The sequence below is a fragment of the Falco cherrug genome, chromosome 12 (assembly GCF_023634085.1).
Source record: "Falco cherrug isolate bFalChe1 chromosome 12, bFalChe1.pri, whole genome shotgun sequence".
NCBI lineage: Eukaryota > Metazoa > Chordata > Aves > Falconiformes > Falconidae > Falco > Falco cherrug.
This window is the reverse complement of record NC_073708.1, coordinates 24,974,397-24,997,754: the sequence shown is the minus strand read 5'-3', so window position 1 is coordinate 24,997,754 and position 23,358 is coordinate 24,974,397. Positions and strand designations below refer to the sequence as shown.

General features: G+C 57.9%; 2 protein-coding genes across 3 annotated transcripts; one reads left to right on the top strand and one right to left on the bottom strand.

The window, feature by feature from the left end:
* Nucleotides 1-44: 44 nt before the first annotated feature.
* LURAP1 (leucine rich adaptor protein 1) lies at nucleotides 45-6,387 on the bottom strand. The gene is made up of 2 exons (XM_055724845.1): nucleotides 6,087-6,387; nucleotides 45-2,727 (listed from the first exon to the last, which is right to left on the bottom strand). The coding sequence occupies exons 1-2, from the start codon at nucleotides 6,303-6,305 to the stop codon at nucleotides 2,038-2,040; spliced, it is 909 nt and encodes a 302-aa protein (XP_055580820.1). The 5' UTR covers nucleotides 6,306-6,387; the 3' UTR covers nucleotides 45-2,037.
* POMGNT1 (protein O-linked mannose N-acetylglucosaminyltransferase 1 (beta 1,2-)) lies at nucleotides 5,629-22,545 on the top strand. 2 transcript variants are annotated; one of them, XM_055724832.1, is made up of 22 exons: nucleotides 5,629-5,795; nucleotides 7,745-7,939; nucleotides 10,239-10,347; nucleotides 10,756-10,871; nucleotides 11,182-11,247; nucleotides 11,687-11,800; nucleotides 12,428-12,545; nucleotides 12,836-12,934; nucleotides 13,459-13,586; nucleotides 14,179-14,249; nucleotides 14,555-14,630; nucleotides 16,107-16,190; nucleotides 16,325-16,366; nucleotides 16,585-16,643; nucleotides 17,200-17,272; nucleotides 17,576-17,704; nucleotides 18,034-18,159; nucleotides 18,315-18,379; nucleotides 18,763-18,807; nucleotides 18,983-19,118; nucleotides 19,628-19,737; nucleotides 20,024-22,545. In XM_055724832.1, exons 2-22 carry the CDS (start codon nucleotides 7,829-7,831, stop codon nucleotides 20,124-20,126), a joined length of 1,980 nt encoding a protein of 659 aa, XP_055580807.1. In that variant the 5' UTR covers nucleotides 5,629-5,795; nucleotides 7,745-7,828; the 3' UTR covers nucleotides 20,127-22,545. The 2 variants fall into 2 exon arrangements, with proteins under 2 accessions (XP_055580807.1, XP_055580808.1); XM_055724833.1 differs by lacking the exon at nucleotides 5,629-5,795 and adding an exon at nucleotides 6,664-6,751.
* Nucleotides 22,546-23,358: the final 813 nt, after the last annotated feature.

Genomic DNA, 23,358 nt, shown 5'->3' with positions numbered 1-23,358 from the left:
CCACTAGAAAACCCCGTAAGCTCGGCAAAGCATTGACATGTGGCCTGGGAGAAACACTACCATTTATTAAGTCAGCTATTTTTTGTTGAGAATGATTTTAACAGTACTGGAGGACTTACCCTGTCTCCCCCAGGGACCCTCAGCTGATTCATCGCATGCAGGGCTAGAAGGAAAGCGGGGAACAGCCAGCCTTGGGGGACATGGTGGCTCAGCAGCAGCAGCAGAGCACAGGGAGCCACGAGCTGCTCGCAGCCAAGCATGGCTGCTCCAGGGCAGGCAGATGGGATGCTCGCATAGGGCAACCCGGTTCTGGTTTGTTGGGATTCCCTCAAGTCCTCAGCAGGTGCCATCTCCAGGAATTTTGGACATTGTCCTGCTTTCCATGTCCATCTGGGCAAGCCCTAAGGATCTGCAGGGGAAGGGAAGGTGCTCGGGGGTCTCGGCACAGAGGGTAGTTTCCACTGAAGATGCTGCTTGAGAGACAGAAAGCTGAACCTGTTGTGCACCCAACCACAGCCAGGCCACATCTCGTATCTAGAAAGAGTCACAGCCAGGCCTTCCCTCTCTCTTCACTTCCCATGGACATCAGATGTTGTCCCCACTCCCACCACCCACCCCAGCAAAGAAAGAGCCAGGCTGCCACCCAGGCAGGCAGAGGAACAACAGCGCTGTGGCAAGAGCAAAGCTGTCACAGCACTTGGCTAGGGACGGATGCACCCATGGGTTGTGAAGCCAAGACCCTCCAGGCTTGTCCACACATGTGGAAGAGCCCCTCTCCTTGAAGCAGGTGGTTGCAGGATACTCAGGTCCTTCCTTGCATCATCTGGTGAAGGCAGCAGGTCCTGCCCAAGCTCTCGCACAGCTCCAGCTGCAAGCCATGCTCTACAAGCCAGCAAAGGGTGTGCTGGGAGGTATGGTGGACAGACAGTAAAAGGCACAGGCAGAAGCCAAGGCTAAAAGGACAGAGGAGATGTCTCCAGTGCAGGTTGCTGCAAATCCACCCCGACAGAGGAGGCTCACGTTTCTGGTCGCTGGTAGGAAGCAGAGACCTGACACCACTCATCACACAGATGGAGATGCCAGCTCTCACCCCCATCACACTGCGCCAGGGGAAAGCAAGAGCCTTTCTGAGTCGGAACCCCACAGGCTCCATCAGGCTGCCTGTACTTCCACCACAGCCCAGGGTTTATTGCAGGACCTGGTCCCAAGGTGGAAGACAGTCCAGAAACAAACTGGGAGAACTGGATCTCCGTCTCCCACCCAGTGCTTTGCCCCTCTCATGTAATCACATCGGGGAGGGAAGTCTGCACCGTCATCCTTCCCCCAGAGTGCAGGCAAAGGATCCCCAGCCCAACAGAAGCAGCTACAGCGACCTCCCTGATCAGGCTTCAGATCGGCTTCGCAGAGGCATTTAAAGCAGGCAAGGCTTCACCTCAGGGAGGGGGGGCTTAGCTGCCACCACATGCTGCGGTCACATCCCAGGTACTCCACGTCGACTCTACCTTGGATGGACACTGGCCTTGAAGATGATGATGGAAATGAGCACATCCTACAGGGATGCCCTGCTGATGGTCCCGCCCCGCACCTCGAATGCTGGTGCCACTGAGCTGTGGCTGTATAGCAGCATCTCCCGTCCTCTCTGGGTAGCCAGCTTGGGGGAAGTGCTTGCAGACAGGAGAATGAGAATTTGAGGGGAGAGGTCCCAGGAGTCCCACTGTCCCAGGTTTCCTCACCCACCCTTCCCTGCCACCAACACCAAGGACAACACAGGAGTAACTAGCCACCTGCAAGCATCACCCCAGAACAAAAGATTAGATTTACAGGGACCCACCTCATCCCACCTCTCCCAGAAATTTGCCACAGGGCAGGCATCCCATCCCTTAGGGCTGTATCACCAAACACTGATGGGGGGAACAATGCAATACCATCAAGCCAGCCTGCCCCCCTTCTCTCCAGCCACCCCAGCTCTCCCAAGAAGAGACAACTGAAGCTGAGCGCGCAGTTGGGACAGCTGGAGTGGGAAGGTGAAGCCACAGGCTACAAGAATGTCACATCATCCTGAGACTGGAGCCAGCGCCAGTGGGCATCGTACTCCACGTGCAGTTTGCTGTTGAGTTTGCAGTTCTCGAAGTCAGCCTCAGCTTTCCAAGCCTTCCCACCCAGGTTCCCCTTCCCCAGCCTCTCCCTGGCCCCCGATGGCAATTTGGTGTCTCTGTCTGGTTCCAGAGAGGAGGGCTGCTGGCCCAAATACCCGTTGGCCACCTGGGGCTCCTTAGCAAACCGGTGATCCTGAGGCAGCCTGGGTGGGGAGAGGTCCACATGGGGCCACTCGTGCTCCGCTTTGCCCTTCTCTTGCTTTGCAAGACCCCTCTCGGGGTCGATCCTGACCCAGTCCTGCTCTGCCCTGACCAGGGCTCTGCCTGGTGTGGATGCAACAGCAGTTTCAGTGGCGTTTTGGGAATACTCATCCATGTCATCGGCCAAGGTGTCCAGGTAGCTACCAACAGAGATGCTGTCCAGCCTGTCGTTGGGGTCCTGCAGGCTGTCCCAGCTGCCCCGCCGCGAGGCCGCCTGGCTCTCCACCAGGCTGTACTGGCTGCTGGCAAGGCTGCTGCAGCGGCTGGTCAGGGTGCTCCTCTCCTCCAGCAGCCACTTCACTGCCTCAATGCCCTCGTTCACCACCACCAGCTGCTGCAGGATCTTCACGTCGACTGCTCGCAGGTAGGCCTGGTGGGGAGACAGAGAGTGCGGGGTTTTTGGGAGACCAAGGTGACCCAGGTGGCCAAGGGCCACCCCGAGTCCCAGCCCTCCCTGGCAGAGGTGTCACCACGGTGGCTGCAGGTCTCCTGAGTTGCTTGATGAACAGCATGGCATGGGGGAACACCTTGCAGGGAACCATACCAGGGGATCCTGTCCAAGACCCAGGGACACAGCTGTTGGGGACCAATGACTTACGGCACCCACCAGCCGCCGCCACCCTGGGGGAAATAAATCCAGGGCACTTATGTCACTGTCTCATGTAGGGACAGAGGTAAGCAAGGAACTGGAGGCCCTGGGTCTAGATCTGAGCCCAGAGCATTCCCCAAGCCCTGGGAGGCTGCTGGCAGGGCAAGAGGACCAGGCAGGGGCATTGCTCAGGGCAAGGGTCGGGCTGGACTGTCAGCGCCTCCCTGGGCTGTTTCGGTCAGGTCCCGTCCTACATTTACTTCCCCTCTTCTAGGATCTGATCCAAGCCTGGTGACAATGTGATGCAGCAGGATTTGGAGCCTGAGACACAAATCACTCCCGAAACAGGGGAGAGCGGGGTGGGGGGACACAGGCATTGCTGATCACACCACTCGCCTCGGCAGCTCCTGCCCCTCCGAGCCCAGGGAAGCTCATTGCAAAACTTCAGTTGCTGCAGAAACATCTGTTTTCCTAATGGAAAGCCCCGCGTGCCAAGACATTCCTGTCTGTGTGATACTGGCCGCTGAAAGCCACTGGATTTCCCCTGTACAGGACGCAAATATTTTGCCAGGAAAGGGAATAAAGTGGCAATGTGAGGTGAGGGAGAGAAACCCATTGCAGGACAGGTACAGGCATCCTGGGAGCTGCTGATGGCCATGGACTCATTCATGAACACACCCTGTCCCCAGCACCAGCAAGCTGTGACGGAAATCCACACGATCCCCCGGGATCATTTCTAAGCACAGTGCCCAGTCCCCAGCATCCGGTACCCTCGGAGTCACCCGCCCGCCCATGAGTGACCTGCTGGTCTCTCAAGACCTCTGTCTCCAGTCCCACAGCGTGTGCAGCAATAAAAGCATCCAAAGAAGAAGCCTGGGAAAACTCCAGTCAGGGTTTTGGCATGTGACACCTCTCAGTCCAGAGGACACACAAAACACAAAGGGGGAGGGGAAATTTGTAGAGACCCCACACCAACCCCCCATTCCCTCCCCACGCTCCTCAAGCTGGATTTAAATAAAAAAATAACAGTGAAGTGCCCGGACTGGGGCAGCAGCCAGCTTCGAAGTGCAGAAACTTCCTTTCTAGGCAAGTTATTTCAAAAACTGCCTACAACGGATTTTTCTGCACGCACTGCTAAAGCATTTGGCCTTGGCAGGGACAAGGCACGGGAGGAGAAAGGCTGGGAACCCCAATAGGAGGGGGTTCCTGATTTTTCTCTGCTTCATGCAACTGTGGCTATCAGAGATGCCAGGGGAGCCACCCCAAAAGCAGAGTGTGTGGGAACACTCCCCGCTTTCTGTATCATTCGCTGGAAATAGTTGGCCACAGATTTGCTGCTACTTCAGGCCAGTTTGACCCCCACTGTTGCACCCCCAGAAACTCCCTCTCCAGCAAACCAAGGTTACATAGGAGGAAACCTAGGTCCAGTTGCTCTCTATGTTCCTCCAGGTGCAGTGATGGGTACACCATGTCAACCTCATATCAGGAACAGCCACACTCCTCCTCACGCTCTCTAGAGGCAGGCAGAGGGGACAGAGCATCCCCCCCCAGAGGGGGGTACAGTCTTGCTCCCCTCCCCAGCATGCAGGAAGCCTGCAGGCACCTTCTCCCTTCAAGGCACTGAGCCCTAGGGACAAAACATCCTCCTCGGACCAGGAGGCAAGAGTGGGAATTTGCCATCTTCTCCTCCCACCACTCACTCCCAGGCCAGCTTCTCCTCTGAGCACTGTGTTTGCTGGTCTCTGCTGCTGGGAGGGGAATTCTGGTCCCTGTTCACAGGGATGGGGAAACAGGGGGAGCCCTGTGCTGGGTTTGGGGCACTCGGGTGCCATTTCCAGGCTGCTGACCTGGGTGTGAGGGGTTAACAGTGGGGGTCAAACTGGCCTGAAGTAGCAGCAAATCCATGGCCAACTCTTTCCAGCAGATGATACGGAAAGCGGGGAGTGTTCTCATACACTCTGCTTTTGGGGTGGCTCCCCTGGCATCTCTGATAGTTGCACAAAGCAGAGAAAAATGAGGAACCCCCTCCTATCGGGGTTCCCAGCTTTTCTCCTCCTGTGCCTTGTCCCTGCCAAGGTCAAATGCTTTAGAGCAGCCCATTCTTCGCTGGCTGGTGAGAAGAGCCAGGGCAGAGAAAGGAAAAGCCCTTCCGAGCCGAGGTGGATAACACCCGGCCAAAGCCAGACCTTGCAGAGCGAGGGCTGAACCTGCCGGCACCCGGGCAGGGCAAACCGCACGGCTGCGTCCCCCTCCTCCGAGCCACCGACCCTCTCCTCGGTCGGAGGGAGGGTGGAAGCTTTTACACCAACGATTTACACCAATATTGAACGGGGCAACGCGTCGGTGCGGGTGGCTCTGGCTGGGCAGGCGCAGCTCCATGGGCGGCGGGCAGGGATGCGGGGGTATTCAGGCTGTTTCCCGAGGGAAACGCTGCTCATTCCCGCCCACTCGGCGTGTGTGTGCGTGGGAGAGTCCCTTCCCCCAGCAGCACTTGAACCCATTGCCCAATCTCGCCACGTTTCCCAGAGGCGCAGGCACCGCCGGCATTTGCTCCTCCACGAACAGAGGAGGCGAGAAGGCTGCCACCGGCACCCCCCGGTCCCCGGGAAGGGCTGCCCCCGGAGCCCAACCCTTTACTAGCCACTGGAGAGGCCCCAGCAGGAAGCGAACCCCGGGAAAGCTCCCAGCACTGCCTGTGCCTTGTCACCCTGGGAGTGACACCCGGGAGGTGGGGGGGGCACGGACGGACGGATGGACGGGGACACCCGCCACCGTGCCCTTGGCGAAGGTCCCCGCCCTGAATCCTGATCCCGGGGACAGCCCGGTCCCGCCGGAGCCAGCGCCTGGGGGTGCGCGGGGTGAAGGGGGCAGGACGGAGGGGGCCGGGGGGCCGCCGGGGGGCTGCTGCGGACACGGAAAGCCCAGAGGGGGGGTATGAGCTGCGGGCTGTTAACCTGTGCAGGGAGGAGCAAAAGGGGGGGGTGTCCCCCAGAATGCAGACGGAGCGCAGGGCACTACTGGGGGCTGCTACGGGGGGGGCGGCAAGCAGGCACCCGGGGGACACGCAATTACCCCGGGGGCGGCGGGGGGCAGCTACCGGGGGGCGGCAGGCGGTGCCCCCCCGGCGCCGCGGGACTCACCAGCTCGAGGCGGAGCGCCCGGAGGCGGTCGGCGAGCGGCGGGCGGTCGGCGAGCGGCGGGCGGGCGCCGTGGGCCGGTGCGGGCGGCGCGGGCGGTGCGGGCGGCGCGGGGGCGGTCTCGGCCCGCAGCCCCCGCAGCAGCCCGGCGGGCGGCCGCCGTCCCACCTTGCTGGCCAGCTCCCGCAGGTCGGCGGGCAGCGCCTCCCCGCCGCCCTCCATGCGGGTGGGGCGGCGGCGCCGGGGCGGCGGCCGCGCTGTCACCCCGGCCCGAGACCCGGCCCCGCCCCGCCGCGCCGGCCCCGCCCCCAGCCCCGCCCCCGCTCCACCTGCCCGCACCCGGCCGCCGCCGCTGCCGCCGCCGGGGGGGGGCTGCGCACCAGCGAGGTCCGCCGGGGAGCGCAGAGCGGCGCGGGGGGGCGGGGCCCGGGGCGGGGCCGGCGCTGGCCCCGCCCCCCCGCGGCGTCTCTGCGGCGCCGGAAGCGGCGCGGCCCCGCTAGCGCTGAGGCTTCGCGGGGCGGCGGCGGCGGCACCGCCGGGCCCGGCCCTGCCCTGCCCTGCCCTGCCCTGCTCGGCCCGGCCCTGCCCTGCTCGGCCCGGCCCTGCCCGGCCCCTGCCCGCCCCGCCCCGGCCTGCCCCGCCCCAGCCTCAGCTTCCCCGCACGGACCGTGAGTAGCGCGGCCGGCACACACACTCCGGGCCGCGCCGCCCGGCTCCCGGCCCCCCCGGGCTCTCCGCGGTCCCGAAGCGCCCGGGCCCACCCCGCTGTCGCTCCTTGCCGCCTCCGCCCTTGGTGCCTGGCTTTGCCTTCCCCGCCCCGCCCGGAGCGCCTGGGTCCCTCCCGTCCCCCCTCCCCGCAGCCCCCCCTCCCCCCGGGTCCCTGGGTCCCTCTACGCTACCCGTCCTCCGGCACTGCCAGGTCCCGCCGCCCTGCCCCGAGGGCTCTGCGCTCCCCAGGCCTCCCCCCGGCCCCAGGCGGCTGCTGCGGGCTCCCCACCCGACCTGGCCCCGCCGCGGGGGGCTGTGCTCCAGCCAGGCCCCTGGCCCTGCCGGGCCTCCGCACCCAGGCCCAGCAGGTCACTCCCAGCAGGGAGCCTGGCCTCACCTGGGCAGAGCCTCCTTGCCCCAGGGGTGCCGGCGTCTCCAGGCAGACTGTGGCTCAGCTCTGGTCCCCGTGGGTAGTGGCTAGCTGCATCCTCGCTAGGGGTGACGGAGCTGCTTCATGGCTCCTCCGCTGCAGGCGGGGAGGGTGCCTCTCCCTAGCAGGGACCCCGCAGGCAGAGATCACCAGCGATGGCATCTCAGTAATGCCTGCCCGTCTGGGCCCCATCACCAGCTTGTGCCTTTTGGCCACTTTTCCAGAGTGTGGGAGTGGGCCCACCACACTGCAGCAGCCTCGCTAAGGGGTTGGCCTGGAGCAGAGCCCCTCGCTGGGTTCAAGGGCTTCCCATCGCCCTGCTTACAGTCCTCCAGTGAAGCCTGGCCTCCTGGATCGCTCCCTGCAGGGCAAGGGGTGCTGTAAGGTGGGGGGGCTCTGTGGGGCTTTTGCTTGTGGTATGTGAGCGCCGTTCGTGGCCACTGCTTGTGCCAGGCCCTGTCTTTGCTGAGGAGAGTTTGAAGGCGCTCACCTCCCTCATCCTGTGCCCATCCCATCCTGGCAGGGAGACCCGATGGACACGAGAGTGGAGCAGCACGCATCCTGACCCCTGTACCACACAGCTGCCCCTGTGCCAGCCCCTGTGACTATGGACGAGTGGAAACCCAACCCTGCCATCAAGCCCCACAAGAAGCGGAGCTGGTACCTTGCCTGGAAGTACAAGCTGATGAACCAGCGCGCACTGCGGAAGCTGTGCCAGGTGAGTCACCCACAGGCCTGCGGTGGATTAGGAAGGATAATCTGCAGGATTTGTGAGCTTGTGGAGCAGCTGCGTGGATGGAAGTGGGTCTGCTGGCAGTCTGGGTGATCTGATGGGCTGGGGAAGCATAACTTTTCCCCCCAAAATTTACCTTCAGTGGCTTTGTGCTCATGCATGGAAGGTTCTGCCACACCTAGCAGCTCCTTCCAGCTGCAAGTGGTCCTGTTAGGTGGCTATGGAACAAGGGACAATTACCCAGGTGTCCCTGGGAGGCTTTCAGCTAGAAACCAGACCGGTTCCTCCCCTCCTGGTTCTGGACCCATGCTGAGTGCTTCAGGGCTCAGCCTGCAGTGGGAAAGCATCCTTGCCATGTTTAGTCTGCAAACCAAGCCTGGTACAAGGCACAACAGGTGGACAGAGAAAATAGGGCTGGGTAACAGGATCGCGTGCCCCAGGGGCAGCTGGTGTCTGGGAAAGCCACAGGCCTGCTTGCTTGTGCTGTAAAATGGCTAATCCTTGGCAGAGCCAGCATGCTGAGGGGTGTCTGGGGGCTTAAGGACAAGTTTGCCCCCCCCCCCGTGACACAGCTGTGGAAAAGAGACTGTTCCTGAGATGAGCAGAGCTTGTGGAATCTGGCAGTTGGTTGGTGTGGGAGGGAGCAGGGGAGGGTTTTGCATGTGCCTGGGGAGATGAAGACTTGCAAGGGCTCCCTGGGGAAGGAGACTGCTTAGTCCTCCATCCCCTGGAGTGCTTGGGGCTTGGCATTGGACCTGGTAAATCTGGCCCACCAGTCTCTCCCGTCCTCTCCCTTGGTTGCTGTGACATGTTCACACTGAGTCCTGGGATGCTATGTGGAGATTAGTAGGACCCTGAGCTTGCGTGGCCAAAACTGAAAACATCTAGTATGTCCAAAGTGTGCCTGGGTCAAGGGTCCAGCGCTTTTGGGCCATGGGATGAATCTGTCAGCAGCACGTAGCAGTCAGATTTGGGCCTCTGTGGTGGCTCTGCTGTGAGCAGGATGGACCCTCCTCACATGGAGGCTGATGGTGGAGCCCTGCAGTGGTTTTAGCTTTGCGGGTAATAGCTGCTCAGGGCTTTGTGTCTTACATCCAACAACAAAACCTCCCCTCGCTGCATGACTGTCGAGGGCAGTTTTTGGGCTCCCTGCTGGAGCTGAGGGCAGGGCTGTAGCTACTGGGCAGGGACTTTGTCCCCATGCAGAGCCCCATGGCCACCACATGCTGCTGTGACCTTTCTACCATGAAGAAGCACCTGGGCCCTGGGTTACAGAGCTCCCTGGGTCAAGCAAAGACAAGTTGCTTCAGCTAAGATCTTGTCTTTCAATTCTACATCCCAGGGCAGCATTGCAGCTCTAAGACCATCCTCTTAGCTGTGGCCAGATGTGCTTTTGCAGCTTACACCTGCAGGTGGATTATTTCCCAGCACAGGATGTTTGTGGTCCAAGTCTTCCTGTGTGGCTCTGTCTTGGTATAGTAGTTTCTGCTTTACACTGGGTCCAAATACCAGGAAGAAGACTGAAATTGAGGAAGAGAGGAGCAAGATATGCATTAAAGAAAATACAGGTGCTTGTAGAAATTTTGTATTCTTTTCTCCCTCCTCTTGATCTGGGAGAAACAAGGCTGTGGACAGTGGTGGTGGTCACACTGGGGGTTCCCATGTTCCATAGCTCCGGGACCTTGCCGTAGCCCTCTGTTGGCATCCACATGTGTTGCCTTGAAGTTTGCTGCAGACAGTAAGGCTGCGGGCTGTTCCCTGCAGCCTGTGGCACAGTGCGGTTTCCTGAAGTCAGACCTCAGCTTCTTCCCTTTGCCTTGCTTTAGTCGTGCAGCATCTCCTGTCTCTCCCTCTGCAACCAGAGGACATATTCAGGGTATTCAGGGGACAAGAGCAGTGATGCTGCAGAAGAGGTGGAAGTTAAGGTTACTGTGGGAGTTGTAACTCTGAATTACCAAACCCTTTGCCTGCAGAAACCCTCAACCTTGATGCAATATTTTAGCAGGAATCTGCTTGTGGATCTGGAAGCAGGGATACATTGGAAGTGGGTTAATTCTCATGTATCAAGAAGTCAGTGCTCTCCAGCTGATGAAAGCATTTCACCCTAAAACTCCGTCACCTCTATTTCCTTCTCTTTGCCTTTCCCCAGAAGAAAACAGGGGAAATGACAGATGCTTATCATCCCTTCCAAGATCTGCTTGGGGTGCCCTGCAGCCTCTGCCAAGGAGGTGGGCTGATCTTGGGGTTGTTACAGGCTGCTAACGCGAAGTGTCCTGCATTGCAGACAGGTGCTGTCCTCTTCCTGCTTGTGACTGTAATTGTGAACATCAAGCTGATCTTGGACACCAGAAGAGCTGCTTATGAGGAGGAAGAGGAATCTGCACAGGACTACGGTGAGGGGCAGCATCTTGCCTGTTTTTGAAAACGAGGAAACTGGGGGCGGGGGGGGAGGAGTAATTTCTATAAGTCAGGGCAAACTTGTGACCAGCTACAACATGAAAGACAGGTCTGTGCATGTCGGTTTAGCAAAAATGAATAGAAAAGGCTGTTCCCATTCCTGGTCCGTCTGCTCAAGGCTTCAGCACATATGGCTGCAGAGGTCTGTCTTGGGATAGCTGGAACCAGACCTGTTGTCATTTTGTATTTCCCTTACCTGCCATCCCTGTGGATTCTGACACATGGCTTGTTGGGCTGGGGTGCCTGGTGGGCATGACCTTCTGGAGGCTCGGCAGGGGTATCACCAAGCAGGGACAAACTAGAGGTGCCTTGGCTGGTTGAGACTGGGCATTTCTTCCCTGTAGATGATGAGATGCTGAATGTGGAGGTCCCTAGGCACCCTGTCAGCAATAAGAAGGTCTTGGATGTTGAGGTGTACTCCAGCCGGTCGAAGGTCTATGTGGCTGTGGATGGGACGACGGTAAGTGACGTGTGCTGGCTGTCCATGTGGGCAGAGGACGGATAGAGCTGAATGGGTGAAGCCTCAAGCAGTGGATGGTGAGAGCACTTCAGTGGCTAGCAAGAAGGTCAGGAGTGGATCCCCCCTTCTGCCTGCAGGACTCTGGAGGATTGTCCCACATTGTCTTCTGCTCTGGCATCCGTCACTGCCATGAACAAAGCCAAAGTGTCACAGGAGAGAGACTTGCCTATTGTTTGGGAGCTTTATTGTGCTGAATGGGCAGGGAATAAGAGGTCTCGGTGTATGGTTCTCATCGCTTCTCCACTTGCAGGTCCTGGAAGATGAGGCTCGGGAGCAGGGAAGAGGGATCCATGTCATTGTCTTAAATCAGGCTACGGTAAAACATCCCCATGTGTCCACGTTTGTCTTTCTTACTGGACAGTGTTTGTCGTTGCTCTTTAACTGTTGGGTGCGTGAGGCAAAGGGCAGCCAGGAGGGAAGTCCCCAAATGCTTATTTGTCTGTAGTTTCCAGAGCACGATCTGGTCACCCAGAGAGTCCCTGCAGTATTTCCTTGTCCTTGCCTAGCTGTGCTTGGGGAGCAGGCAGGAGAGGAGTTGTGAGGTTGGGTAATGCTGTCCCATGAACCTCAGTGCACTTCATGTCATGGATGAAGGCCCAAGGGCTGCGCTTGCCTGAGGCCTAACTCCCTGACATACCAGAAAAATAACTCATTGTGTTGCTTAGGGACTGAGGCTTCCAGGACAGATTTCCATAATTCTGCATGTCCTGGCCACGTAGCATTTAAGATGCATCTGACGTTTGAATACCAAACAGGGTCATGTGATGGCCAAGAGGGTCTTTGACACCTATTCTCCCCATGAAGATGAAGCCATGGTACTTTTCCTCAACATGGTCGCCCGGGGCCGGATCCTGATCTTCACCATTAAGGTATGTGGCCTTGGCATCAAAAGAAAAAGTCACCTTGAGTCAGGATGCCCTAAAGCTCATCTGGGCAGTTGCCTCCTGAATATCATCGGACATTCCCAGGGCTGTGTCACATCCCCACTGGGCTATCTCTCCCTGCCTGGATCACTTCCCTTGTCCTCTTACTCCCTCGTGTTACTACAGATACTACTGTTTGTCCAGTAAGGCAGGAGAGCAAAAAGCAGATGTGTCAGAGGCTGCAGCAACAAACAAGAGGTTAGGTGGAGAATGGCCAGGAGGAAACTTAAGTATGTGGTGGGACCTTTCTGGGTCCCAGTTCTAGGCTTTACAGGGGGCTCTGGACTGCTTCAGAGTTCCAGGTTTAGCTATGTAAAGTGTTGTTGAACACATGGCCCTGCTTGAGAACAATTTGGTCTCAAGGAAACAGGAGTCTGCAACTCCTCTGACCTCCCTGTGGGTCATGATGAAGCCATCAAGAGGTTTAGTAGCACAGAGACCTTAGGAATATGCTCTTGAAGGTTTCTGGTTCAGCTGGTTCAAGGGTAGGAGTGGCCCCTGTACCTCTTTGGGAGACTCTCTTTGTCTGCATCAGGAGCCAGACCTCAGCTGCAGGGTTGTGCTTTGTTCCAGGATGAAGGCTCCTTTCACCTCAAGGACACAGCCAAGAATGTCCTGAAAAGCCTGGGGAGCCAAGTTGCACCATTCCTGAGCTGGAGAGACATGTGGACATTTGTGGGGAAGAAGGGAGGTGAGTCTTGCACAGGCTGGGAGAGGGTTCATGGCTCCTGTTTTTTTGGGAGAAGCCACATGAAGACATCCCCAACACACCGTATAAGCAGGGAACAAGTTACAGAGAGTGGCAACTCTGTTCCTGGGGGTGGGGGAGGGGATGGAGGCAGAGCACACCCCTTCAGCAGCTTGCCAGAGGCCAATGGGAAAGGTGTCAAGCTGCCACCTTGAGCTACAGCCCCTGCTCATGCCCTGACATAGGAGGGATGGGCCCTTCCAGACAGTCCTGACCCTCTGTCCCTGCTCCAGGGGAAGTGTATGGGGAGAAGCATGCCAAGTCGCCCGCCCTCTCAACGTGGGGTGACCCCGTACTGCTGAAGACAGAAGTTCATCTGACATCTGTGGAAGGTAGGAAGTAAGGTCTGCTCTGCAGTGCCAGGTATCTCTGGGACGTGTCTGCCTGCTGCCCTTGACGTTTTGAGTCAAAGCCGTGGGTCTGTTAGCAAGGTCACAGGATGGATTTAAGGCTGTTTGAGATGGGGATTGTAACTTTTAAAATGGGGCCAGCTTCCCTTCTTCTTGCTTCTGTGACAATTCCAGGCATGGTCGTGGTTGGGAAAAAGTGGGGCTGGGAAAGCAGGGAGATGGTCTGGCCGTTTGTCACCTCTCCAAACCAGGCCTGGTCCAATCTTTTCTGACTGCTGGCCTTGAACATGGGCCTTTGCTGCTCAGAGAGGCCATATGGTGGGGACGGCTTCTGAATAGCTCCTGTGGTTATATCTGGCATCCACAAGTGTTGCTTGTTCAGAGTAATAAGGACTGGCTTGGTGATGGCTGAGTCTAGGGAGAGCCATGCGTGTGGCAGTGTAGTCTGGAGCACACAAGGTGAGGCCGTGGGGGTGAGTGGTCTGTTTTCTCCTTGATGCCTCCAGATGCTGAGTGCCATTGGCCCGACACAGAGCTGAACCGCCGCCGGAAGAGGTTCTGCAGCAAAGTAGAAGGTTACGGCAGCGTCTGCAGCTGCAAAGACCCCACACCCATTGAGTTCAACCCTGATCCCGTGAGTGCAGAGGCAGAGTATTCAGGGAATGCTCCCAGAGGGCCGGGCTGGGCTGGACCAGGTGTATTTGCAGCTCAGATGCAGAGCCCTGTCCTTAAGCACCAGCTGAGTGGAGCGGACTGCCCCTGGGCAAGCTCTTAGCCCCTACAAAGGTAACGTGAATACACGTGGTCAGGTCATGCAGGGGAAGGGGAGTTCCCTTGCCCTGCGTCTGCCCTGAGCTGCCAGGTTACCGTGGCTTTAGGGGCATCAGTGTAAAAGCAGCAGAGTGTGTACATCTGGAGAAGGAGGAGCTAACGTGGTCTTTGGGCACAGTACTGAAGAGTTTGGACAAAGGTCTCTAGGTGGATGCAACCTGGGATTTGGAAGCTGGGTCTGAGGTGGGGTGAAGGAGGGGAGCTCACAGGGTCTCCACCAGTGCTGAGTGGAGTCCTGGTTGGTCAGTGTGGTCCTGAGCCAAGGGGAAGTTCTATGCAGCTCTGCATAGAGTGAGGCCAGTCCCTACCCCTTGGATCCTGCTCCCAGTGGCATAGAATCATTTGGCTTGGTGTGACCTCCCCCAGCCCCACTCACACACACTTTTCTTTTCCAGCTCAAAGACAATAAAGTCTTTGATGTGCCTGTAGCTGTTATTGCAGGGAACCGCCCCAATTACCTGTACAGGTAAGCACTCCCAGGGGACGTGGCTTCTCTGTTCTGTGCCCTAAGACCAGGCATGGCCCAGGACCTCCCTTTTGTCCTGCTGGCAGGTTCCAGTTTCCTCCTGGGGTTGCACGAGTGACATGGGCGGACCTGCTTGGACAACTGCTGGGGTCCTTGGCCACGGGAAGGGGAAGATCCTGGGGATAGTAGATCCTGTTCCCTAACTGTGCACACTTTCCCCCACCCCAAGGGATCCATACCCCTCTGCTGAACGGCCTGGGCCCGCTGGGGCTGTGCTGCGCTCAGGCCCCTCCATCTCTCCCCAGAATGCTGCGCTCCTTGCTGTCGGCTCAGGGCGTCAATCCACAAATGATCACGGTGTTCATCGACGGGTACTACGAGGTGAGAGCACCCCCGGAGGTCCCTGTGGCCAGGTTCTTGGTCCCTCAGCTGAGAGTATGTGGTGTTGGCCCACTCCTTGGTGGGGGGCAGGCTATGAGCCCCTTGGCCCTTCCTCATGCTGTGGGTCACACTGCTCCTCATGCTCTCCTACACAAAGTCAGTCAGCTTAGCCAAGTCATGGGTGTGGATAAAGCTGCCTTGGCCTTCTCCAAAGCCCAGGGTTGACACTCCCATGTCAGAAAGGGGCTGGTGTGCAGGAATGAGGTGGTCGTGCTGGGCTCTCCCCATCCCCTTTTTTCTCGCTTGATGAGTATTGCCAGCCCTTGAGCAGGGTCTGGCTGTAATACTGCCTGTCCAACTCCCTTACGTGAAGCAGAACAAACCAGTCCAGCTGTGTCTGTCCAGTTCCACTCAGTAAGAGGTGAAGAGAGCCAAAATGGTCTGTTTTCCTAAGGCTCATGAAAGCTGAGGCTGGGAAGGGATGCACTGGCCCTTTAGAGCACAAAGATCTTCCCATCAGCTCAACATTATAAAATCTTGGAGGATCCCACTGCAAGCTCTGGCTCTCTGGTAGCAGGCTGTTCTCCAGGACAGGCATGTGGGATCTTTGTAGGTCTCAGGAGCTTGCTGTCCCTTGTCCCTGCAGCAGCCCATGAGGTATTGTCTGGTTGCCTTGTGATGGAGGTGCGGAAGGGAACAGGCTCGCTCCCTTGCGGGCCTCTCTCACCACTGCCAGGTTGTGGGGCTGGGGGAACTGGTTTGTTTATGCAGGCTTTTACTGCAGCACATTAGAGCGGTTAAAGATAGCAGCATCTATTACCATGGCAACAGGAGCAGCATCCCTCAGCTACGAGGGGGCAGCCTGGATGCTTGTGCTGTCGTGGTGGATGCCAGGGAAAGGAGGAATGGTTGGTGCAATGGGGGCTCCTTCTCTGTTCTGTGGCTATGAGGTGAGATGGACAGCAAGAGGATGGAGAAGGCCTTGGTGGGGTCTTTTTGGAGCAGAGACGTGTCAGCCCAAATACGGATTACTTCTGACCCCAGTACAGATGTGCTTGGTCAGAGACGTCCCTTTCTTGGCAACTGTGAGGGAAGATTAAGTTAGTTGTGGTCCTGACATGAAGCAGCTAGGAAGTGTTCCTGGCTATACCCTTTTTCTTTCTGCATTGTCAGTGGGGGACTGGGAATTCGGGGCCTCTCAGATATTCTTGGATACAACTTTGGGTCTGCAAACTAGCGGGACTTACAGAAACTTATGACAGTACGTAAGGGCTGAAGGGCCAAGAGGGTTTGGAGTTCCTCGCTGCAGGGCCTACAGCACAGCATCATTTCAAGCCTCAGTTGCCCCTAAGAGGACAGCCACATACAGGGGATCCCACAGGCGTATTCTTGTCCCAGGGAGCTGACAGTGGCAGAGGATGGGGAGAATGTATCCAGACCCACACATTTGGTGAGCTTTGTACCTTTCCATTGCAGGAGCCAATGGATGTCGTGGAGCTGTTTGGCCTCTCGGGAATCCAGCACACTCCCATTAGCATTAAAAATGCCAGGGTTTCCCAGGTGAGAGACCTTTCCCAAGTCCTGGGAGAGTTACGTCCTGGGACCTGGGATGGCATCCGAGGGGGAGACAGACATAGCCTCGCATCTATGCCAGGTTGATGCTAACGCAGGCAATGATCTGTCGTTTCTTGTAGCACTACAAAGCCAGCCTGACTGCAACCTTCAACCTGTTCCCGGTGAGTGAGACCTCTGCCTGTGCTCTGTCTAGCTGCTCGCCCTTGGGGAGCCAGGCAGCACAGGGTTCCCTGGGAGGGTGACATCTGTGACCCCCATCTCACAGGAGCTGGAATCAATCCTCTGGGGCAGGGAACAGCACAGGCAGGGGACACTTGCTTGGTGTCTCTGCTCTGTCCTGTTCCTCTCCATCCTTCTGAAGTTATCCTTGCCCCTACAGGATGCTAAATTCGCCGTGGTTCTGGAGGAAGACCTTGATATTTCTGTTGACTTCTTCAGGTAAAGCTGTAGGTCCCTGTTTGGGTGGGGCATTTTCTAGAAGCTCTCTGGCTTCTCACGAGAGGCCAGATCCTTGCCGTGCTGTGTCGCTCGCTTATCCAAGGCTGAGCAGCCCCCAGGCAACAGCCATAACTGAGCTCTGCCTGCAGAAAATCTTGAGTCCACTGTCCTGGCCCTCAGTGCAGGGTGACTTTGGGGTCTGAGGTCTCTTCTGGTTTGCTTTTTGGGGACGTTGATGCATTATATACACATATGGTTGGGGCTGCCCTGTGCAAGAGGACAGGGACAGTGTCTGATAGGGCTTCTCTTCTTAAGGAGGAGAGACTTTTGACGGAGCAGGAGACAATGTCCCTTTCCCATAGTGAGATGCAGCTTAGCTTGTTTGGGTGCTCGTCCCCTGATCTCACACCAGCATCCGCTATGTCAGACTTATAACCCAAGAGATGGGTTGAACAGTCCCAGCAGTTGGGGCGTGGCTCATCTCTTGGTGGAAAATTTGCCTTGGTTTGTGTGTGGGAGGGATGTTTGACCAGGGACTGGGCAACTCTTCCCTCAGCTTTCTGAGCCAGTCGATACACCTTCTGGAGGAGGATGAGAGCCTATACTGCATCTCGGCTTGGAATGACCAGGTGGGTCAGGGAAGGATGGTGGAGCCGGGATGCCTCTGCCCTGTGTTGTTCCTATGTCAGGCTGGGGTCCAAGTTCTGTCTTTAAAGAGGGTGCCCCCCCGACTATCATCCTAAGTGGGTCTGTCTCCCCAGCCCTACACTCTTCAGAAGTGCCCCTGCCAATAGCCGTCGTGTCCCTGCCATGTGCTTCCCAGTGGCTGTCCCCTGCTCCCTGTGCCAAGAGCTTCAGTGGAGCAAGATGCCTCCCTTTTTAGTGCAATAGGGGTACATTCAGGGTGCTGAATTTTCCCTGTGACATTGCAGGGCTATGAGCACACAGCTGAGGACCCTTCGCTCCTGTACCGTGTGGAGACCATGCCAGGTCTGGGCTGGGTGCTCCGGAAGAGCCTGTACAAGGATGAGCTGGAGCCAAAGTGGCCAACCCCTGAGAAGGTGAGTACCCTAGAGCGACCCTGCCTTCTGCACCCCCATCTCTGCCCATCGGCAGTCCCTGATCATCACCCAGTCCCTGTGGGTACAGCTTTTGGAGGGGCCATGTCTCTCCCTGAGCTTGTTTTGGGAAGGTTGCCAAAGCCGAATGGATTTGGGACAGATGGTAACTTGAGGATGATGTAACCAGCCACAGAGCTGGCTGGAACAGCCCAGGCAACCTGGAGCCAAAGGGGCTAGAGCTGGTGTGGGTGGCCAGAAAGGTCCCTTGATGGCTACACTAACAAATCATGTCCTCAAACTTGAGTGTGAGTGGCAGTTTCCCTCCCCAGCTCTGGGACTGGGACATGTGGATGCGGATGCCCGAGCAGCGGAAGGGCCGGGAGTGCATCATCCCTGACATCTCGCGCTCCTACCACTTTGGCATCGTGGGGCTCAACATGAACGGCTACTTTCATGTGAGTGACCTCTCTCAGCCCCTAAGCCCCGTCCTGGAGCCGAGCTCTGACTCAGCCACCTATCCAGGTAACAAGGATGCTTGACGTGACCTCCAGGTCCTGCTGACTCATGACTAAACACGGTTCTCCTTCCCTCCCCTCTCCCTTCTTCCCAGGAAGCCTATTTCAAGAAGCACAAGTTCAACACTGTTCCAAATGTCCAGCTGAAAAATGTGGAGAGGTGAGTGCTGGTCAGAATGAGATCTGGATGAAACAGTTGCTTGACCTGACCCTTGTTCCCTTGTGCTGGGGACAACTCCCTCCCTTCTGGAACAACAGCCATGACCCCCGGCCCCAGCACATTGGCCTCTGCTGGGGAATCCTTGCAGTGGTCTTTGTAAGGGTGGGTTCAGTGGCCCTGTGCTTCTGATGGACGTGTTGAAGGGTCACAGTTTTGCTGCCACGTCCTCCAGGATGCGTGGCAGTCCCTGTCCTGCGTTGGTTCCAGCCTGCCTTTTAGTGTTACGCTGGGGCAGTCTTAAATACGGATCATCTTGGGACGTTCCCTGCTTATCAGACTGTCTAACTGCGCCCTGATCTCTGTGTTTTCTCCTCCTCCAACAGCTTGAGGAAGGATGCCTACGAGACTGAAATTCATCGGCTCCTGGGGTAAGTGCCTGCGGGAAGGCTGGGAGACCACAGGGCACACTGGGTGGACAAACCAGGACAGAAGAAAGGGTGGTGGCTCTGGCAGCCCCAGCTACTGCTTGCCTGTCTGAAGTACTCTGCAGTGGGAATGGGGAGGAGATAGGGTCCCCTCTCAGTCCCTTTTCTGTTTCCACAGTGAGGCTGAAGTCCTGGACCACCGCAAGAACCCCTGTGAGGACTCCTTCGTGCCCGACACCGAAGGCAGGGTCTATGTCATGTTCATCAAGATGGAGCAAGAAGCAGATTTCACCACCTGGACTCAGCTTGCCAAGGTGAGGCCCCTCAACATGGCCCATCCGCAGCCCTGTGCTGATTTCAGCATCGCTGAGAAATGTCTGGCTGTTGTTCCTGGGTTTGTCTGTGGCATGGCTGCAGCTCAGCAAATGGATTCTTGGTGTCCTTGGGTGATGTTAAAGCTCTTGGTGTTTACAGAAGGCGCTGGGTCATCCAGGGCAGATGCTAGGCTCAGTGAAGAAGACTGTTTTATGACCTCCCTGTGTGGGAGTCCAGGGCCTGAGCTTGTTGGGTAGTTTCCATCCCTCGCCTGGAGGTGATGAGCAAAACCCCCTGTCCTGAGGCAGGGATGGGAACGGGTTCCCCCTTTCCTGCCACTGATGGTAGCTGGAGGGGTGCTGCCCTGCACCACCCCGATCAAGGGGTGCAGCCCTCTCCGCTGTGTTTCAGTGAGGGCAGAATTGGCGGCTTTCCTTGCCGTGGGTCACCTGGCTCTGGTGTCCATCCCCAGGCTCTGATGCCTGTTCCTCACTTCCTACCGTCCTAGTGCCTCCACATCTGGGACCTGGATGTCCGTGGGAACCACAAGGGGCTGTGGCGGCTCTTCCGCAAGAAGAACCACTTCCTTGTGGTGGGGGTCCCTGCCTCCCCCTACTCGTGAGTATCAGGGGCACAGCAATCTGGGTGATTCCCCCCGCTGTCCTCATGGCAGCATCCCCTGCCCGGTACACTGCGTAATCTGCTTCTGTCCTGGCCCAGTTCTGGGGCATACCACCCCCACTTCTCAGTCAGTGTGGTGGGGGACAGGATACGTGCCTAGGGCTGGAGGACGCCCCGGTGGGAAGGAGATCATGCCAGGAAGGCCAGGCAGTGCTGTTGGGAGTTGGGCTGCTGAGGGGAGCCACCACCCCTGCCCGCTCCCATCCGGCTTCCTCACCTGCAGGTCCAAGAAGCCCTCGTCGGTGACACCAATCTACATGGAGCCCCCTGCCAAGGAGGAGGGGGCAGTGGCAGTGCCAGCGGTTGCTGCAGCAGAGCAGACGTGAGGCTGGCAGCTGGGAAGCGAAGGGGACCGGGGGAAGACAGAGACCCCCATGGTGCAGAGACAGAGTTGGCAGCAGCTCTCGGAGGCTGGTGACTGGACACAAACTCCCCATTTCAGGCTGCAAAATGAGATCTCGGGCTCCCTCCAGCCCCCTATTGTGGTCTCCCTCTCCCTTGCATGGGACAGGGTCCTTCCCTGTAGATATGCCACCCCCCCATCCCAGGAACTTTTTTTTTTTTTTTTTAACAGACTCTACTAACGCTGCTCCTTTTGTCCCCTGGCTGGGCAAAGCTGGAGGAAGATGCTCAGCAGGGAGCTAGAGAGGGCCTTGAGAAACACCTCTGCTTCCCTTTTTGACCCCCAAGTCCTGAGAAGGCAGCATGCTCTGTCGGGTGCTGCAGCCTACCAGCTGGGTGTTATTTATTAACTCTTGCCTGGCTGGCTCCATGCCTGGTGGCAAAGAGGGGATCCTCCAGCATCTCTTCCATCTCCTGCACGATGGATGCACCTTGAAAGGCTATGCTGGGCTGGACATCTGCCCACACACTGGCTTCTCTTCTTGGGCTGGTACAGCCCAGCTCACAGGCGAAAGGGAATGCCGGAGAGTAGCTGAACTTGCTGTGGACACAGGGGACACCCCATACCCAGCGTGAGGGCAGTCAGGTGTCCTTTTCCTCTCTCTGCAGTTCTGGAACCTGGAGATGGATAGATGGAAGTGGACCAAGCTGTGTGCCGCAGCTCAGACTGTCCTCAGCCACCTTCTCTGTGGGGAGCAGCCCTGCCCCCCGAGTCGTGGGAGAGGGGGTGAAAGTGCCTTGCAGAGCGAGATGGGAGCAGCCAGCGGGCATCTCCCTGGCTGCAGCGGCAAGATGGACTGAGGTCCTCTGGAATGAGGGGTGCTGCGCTCTGGCGTGGTCCTTGCCTGTGGTACTGTACCTTGTCTGTCCCTCATCCCTGGCCAGGTACCCCCAGCTTTTGCTGAAGGCAGCGGGGGTTTCTTCTGACTCCCTACCCTTACCATGGTACGTTGCTAGCAGGGAAGCTGTAAGCTGAGCCAGGATGGACAGCCTGGCTCTCCTGCTGTGGTACACCCCTCATGGAGAGGGAGGGGGTCCCTGTCCCCCCCCTCCTGTGCCTTAGGAAGGACCCCAGGGCCCCATCGCACCCTCAGCCACTCAGTACTAATGTCCTGCCCGCCCCACCCACCAGGGACAGTCCTAGTCCCCTTGCTCAGTACACCTCCACGTCTCATCCGTGCAGCGAGAGAACTGTTCTCTGCCCAGGTCCCCCCAGCCTCAGGCAGAGATGCTACACTCTGGCTTGCCCTTGGGAGGAGGATTTGCTGCTCAGCCCTTTACCTGTGGTCGCAGGGGCTCTTTCCTTCATTTTCTCACTGTGAACTGAGCATCGTGGTCTACACTACACTAACTTATTTATTTATTGCTTGTGGGAAGGGGAGGATGTTAGGAAAGCAGCGCGGAGAGCTGGCAGCCCCCAGCCTGTGCAGGGGCAGTCATGGGAGGCTTGTCTCTTGTCCCCCTGGCTCCATCCTCTGTTCCCCTCCTTCCTCCCTTACCCAGCATAGGAATGAATAGTTGTGAATGTGGGAAATCTGTTCTTTGGCCAAAACGAGCCCTGTGTAGACACAGCGCAGCTCTGGCATGACCGCAGGGACTCTGACCCCCACCATCCCTTGCCTGCCTGTCCCAGCAGCAGGGGTGGGATGGGTGCAGGAGGGGAGCAAGAGGGTGCAGGGTGGCACCCTTAGGCTGTGATACCAAGCTTAGATTCAGCCCTGCTCCCCTTTGCCACCCCAGTACTGCCCTTTGCAGGGACCCTGCCAGTGGGCAGCCAGCCTCTCTGTGCTGGCCCTCAGGGTAAAGCAGGTCCTTTCAGCACCGTGGGAGAGGGATTTGGCTTCTTCCTGGGGAAGGCAGCTCATCCCCAGCACCCTGCTTTGGAGTAACTTCCACAGCTCTCCACCGTGATGCCCTTTCTTTGGCATCTCTGTTCCCGAGGCCCAGTGTCCCTTCTCCCCGAAACTGAATGCACTCCCTCTCCCTTCTCTGGCAGGGCTCAGGCCTGGCTTCCTCCTGGGACTGGGGAAGGTGGTCCTATGGGTAGGGAATGGTTAAATGCAAGTTCCTCTCTCCTCTGCTGCCTGCCCTGCAGCGACCTGGGGGCTGTGGCTCCTTGCTCTCAGCAACAGCAGGACTTGACTGGTGGGCTCCAAGCTTCCCTCCCCCTCTCAGTACACCTTGATGGGCCTGCCGGGTGCTGTTCTCCATCCCTGTTCCTCCAGTAAAGGCTCCAGGGTGGCAGCCATGGTAGGGCTGGGTGCATGGGCATCCCCAGGGCTTGCCGCATTCTGAATCAAATTATTTTTTCAAGAGTAAACATTGCAAAGCTGTTGAGCCTCACGTGTTTCATAGCTGGCTTTATGCATGGCCCAGGGCTGGAATCCCCAGCTCTGGCCACCTGCCTGGAAAGGACAAACCACTGTCCTCTGGTGTCTCGCTTTGCCCTTTGCGGCACAGGGCTAGCCATGGGCTAACGGTGGCCCCAGGCCTATGCCAGCAGAGGTCCTCCGAGCTGTGCTGTGCCATGTGGCCAGAGTGGCTGGCACAGGTTTATGAGCTGTTTCCTCCTCAAGCTTTATCACTTTTATCTCCAGTTCAGCAACCTACAGAAACTCTGACCGGCTGCCTGGGGGCTCTTGCTTGGCATAACCAGCCCCCACACTCCCCCCCAGCACCTCCAGCTGCCCTCAGCCCACCCCTGAGAAATACAGACTCATGGCCCTTGGCTCCTGGCTTGGTGTCCCCTTGGGGGTCAGCAGCTGCTCATCCTAGGGTGGGGGGCAGCGAGCAGTTTGCCCTGGTGCTTGCACCCCACCATCTGGCAGTCTGAGCCCCACAGGGCTGAGCTGCATTTCTGGCACCTCTGGTGGATTTGGGGTTCTTTCCTTTGAGGGAAATGAGGTCTTGGAATAAGGACACACACACCCCCACCTCTAGGTCACAGCAGGGGGCAGGGATGTGGCAGCTGGAGGGAACTGGGGCCCGGCCACCAACCAGCCATGGCTGGAGCAGAGACAGTTCAGCCCCTGCCTGTTTCTGGCCAGGGGTAGCCAAGCAAAAGCAGGGGCTGCAGGAGGGATGTCCAGCAAAGCCACCTCCACAGCACACCCGCCTTTGCCTCTTTCCCACGGGGTGTGGGTGCAGGCAGTGGTG

Coding starts and splice junctions, on each gene's coding strand:
- LURAP1 (XM_055724845.1), bottom strand. CDS start 6,305: ATGGAGGGCGGCGGGGAGGCGCTGCCCGCCGACCTGCGGGAGCTGGCC. Junction 2,728..6,086: donor GGGCGCTCCGCCTCGAGCTG/GTGAGTCCCGCG, acceptor TCTCCCCACCAG/GCCTACCTGCGAGCAGTCGA.
- POMGNT1 (XM_055724832.1), top strand. CDS start 7,829: ATGGACGAGTGGAAACCCAACCCTGCCATCAAGCCCCACAAGAAGCGG. Junction 7,940..10,238: donor CACTGCGGAAGCTGTGCCAG/GTGAGTCACCCA, acceptor CCTGCATTGCAG/ACAGGTGCTGTCCTCTTCCT. Junction 16,367..16,584: donor CAACCTTCAACCTGTTCCCG/GTGAGTGAGACC, acceptor TTGCCCCTACAG/GATGCTAAATTCGCCGTGGT.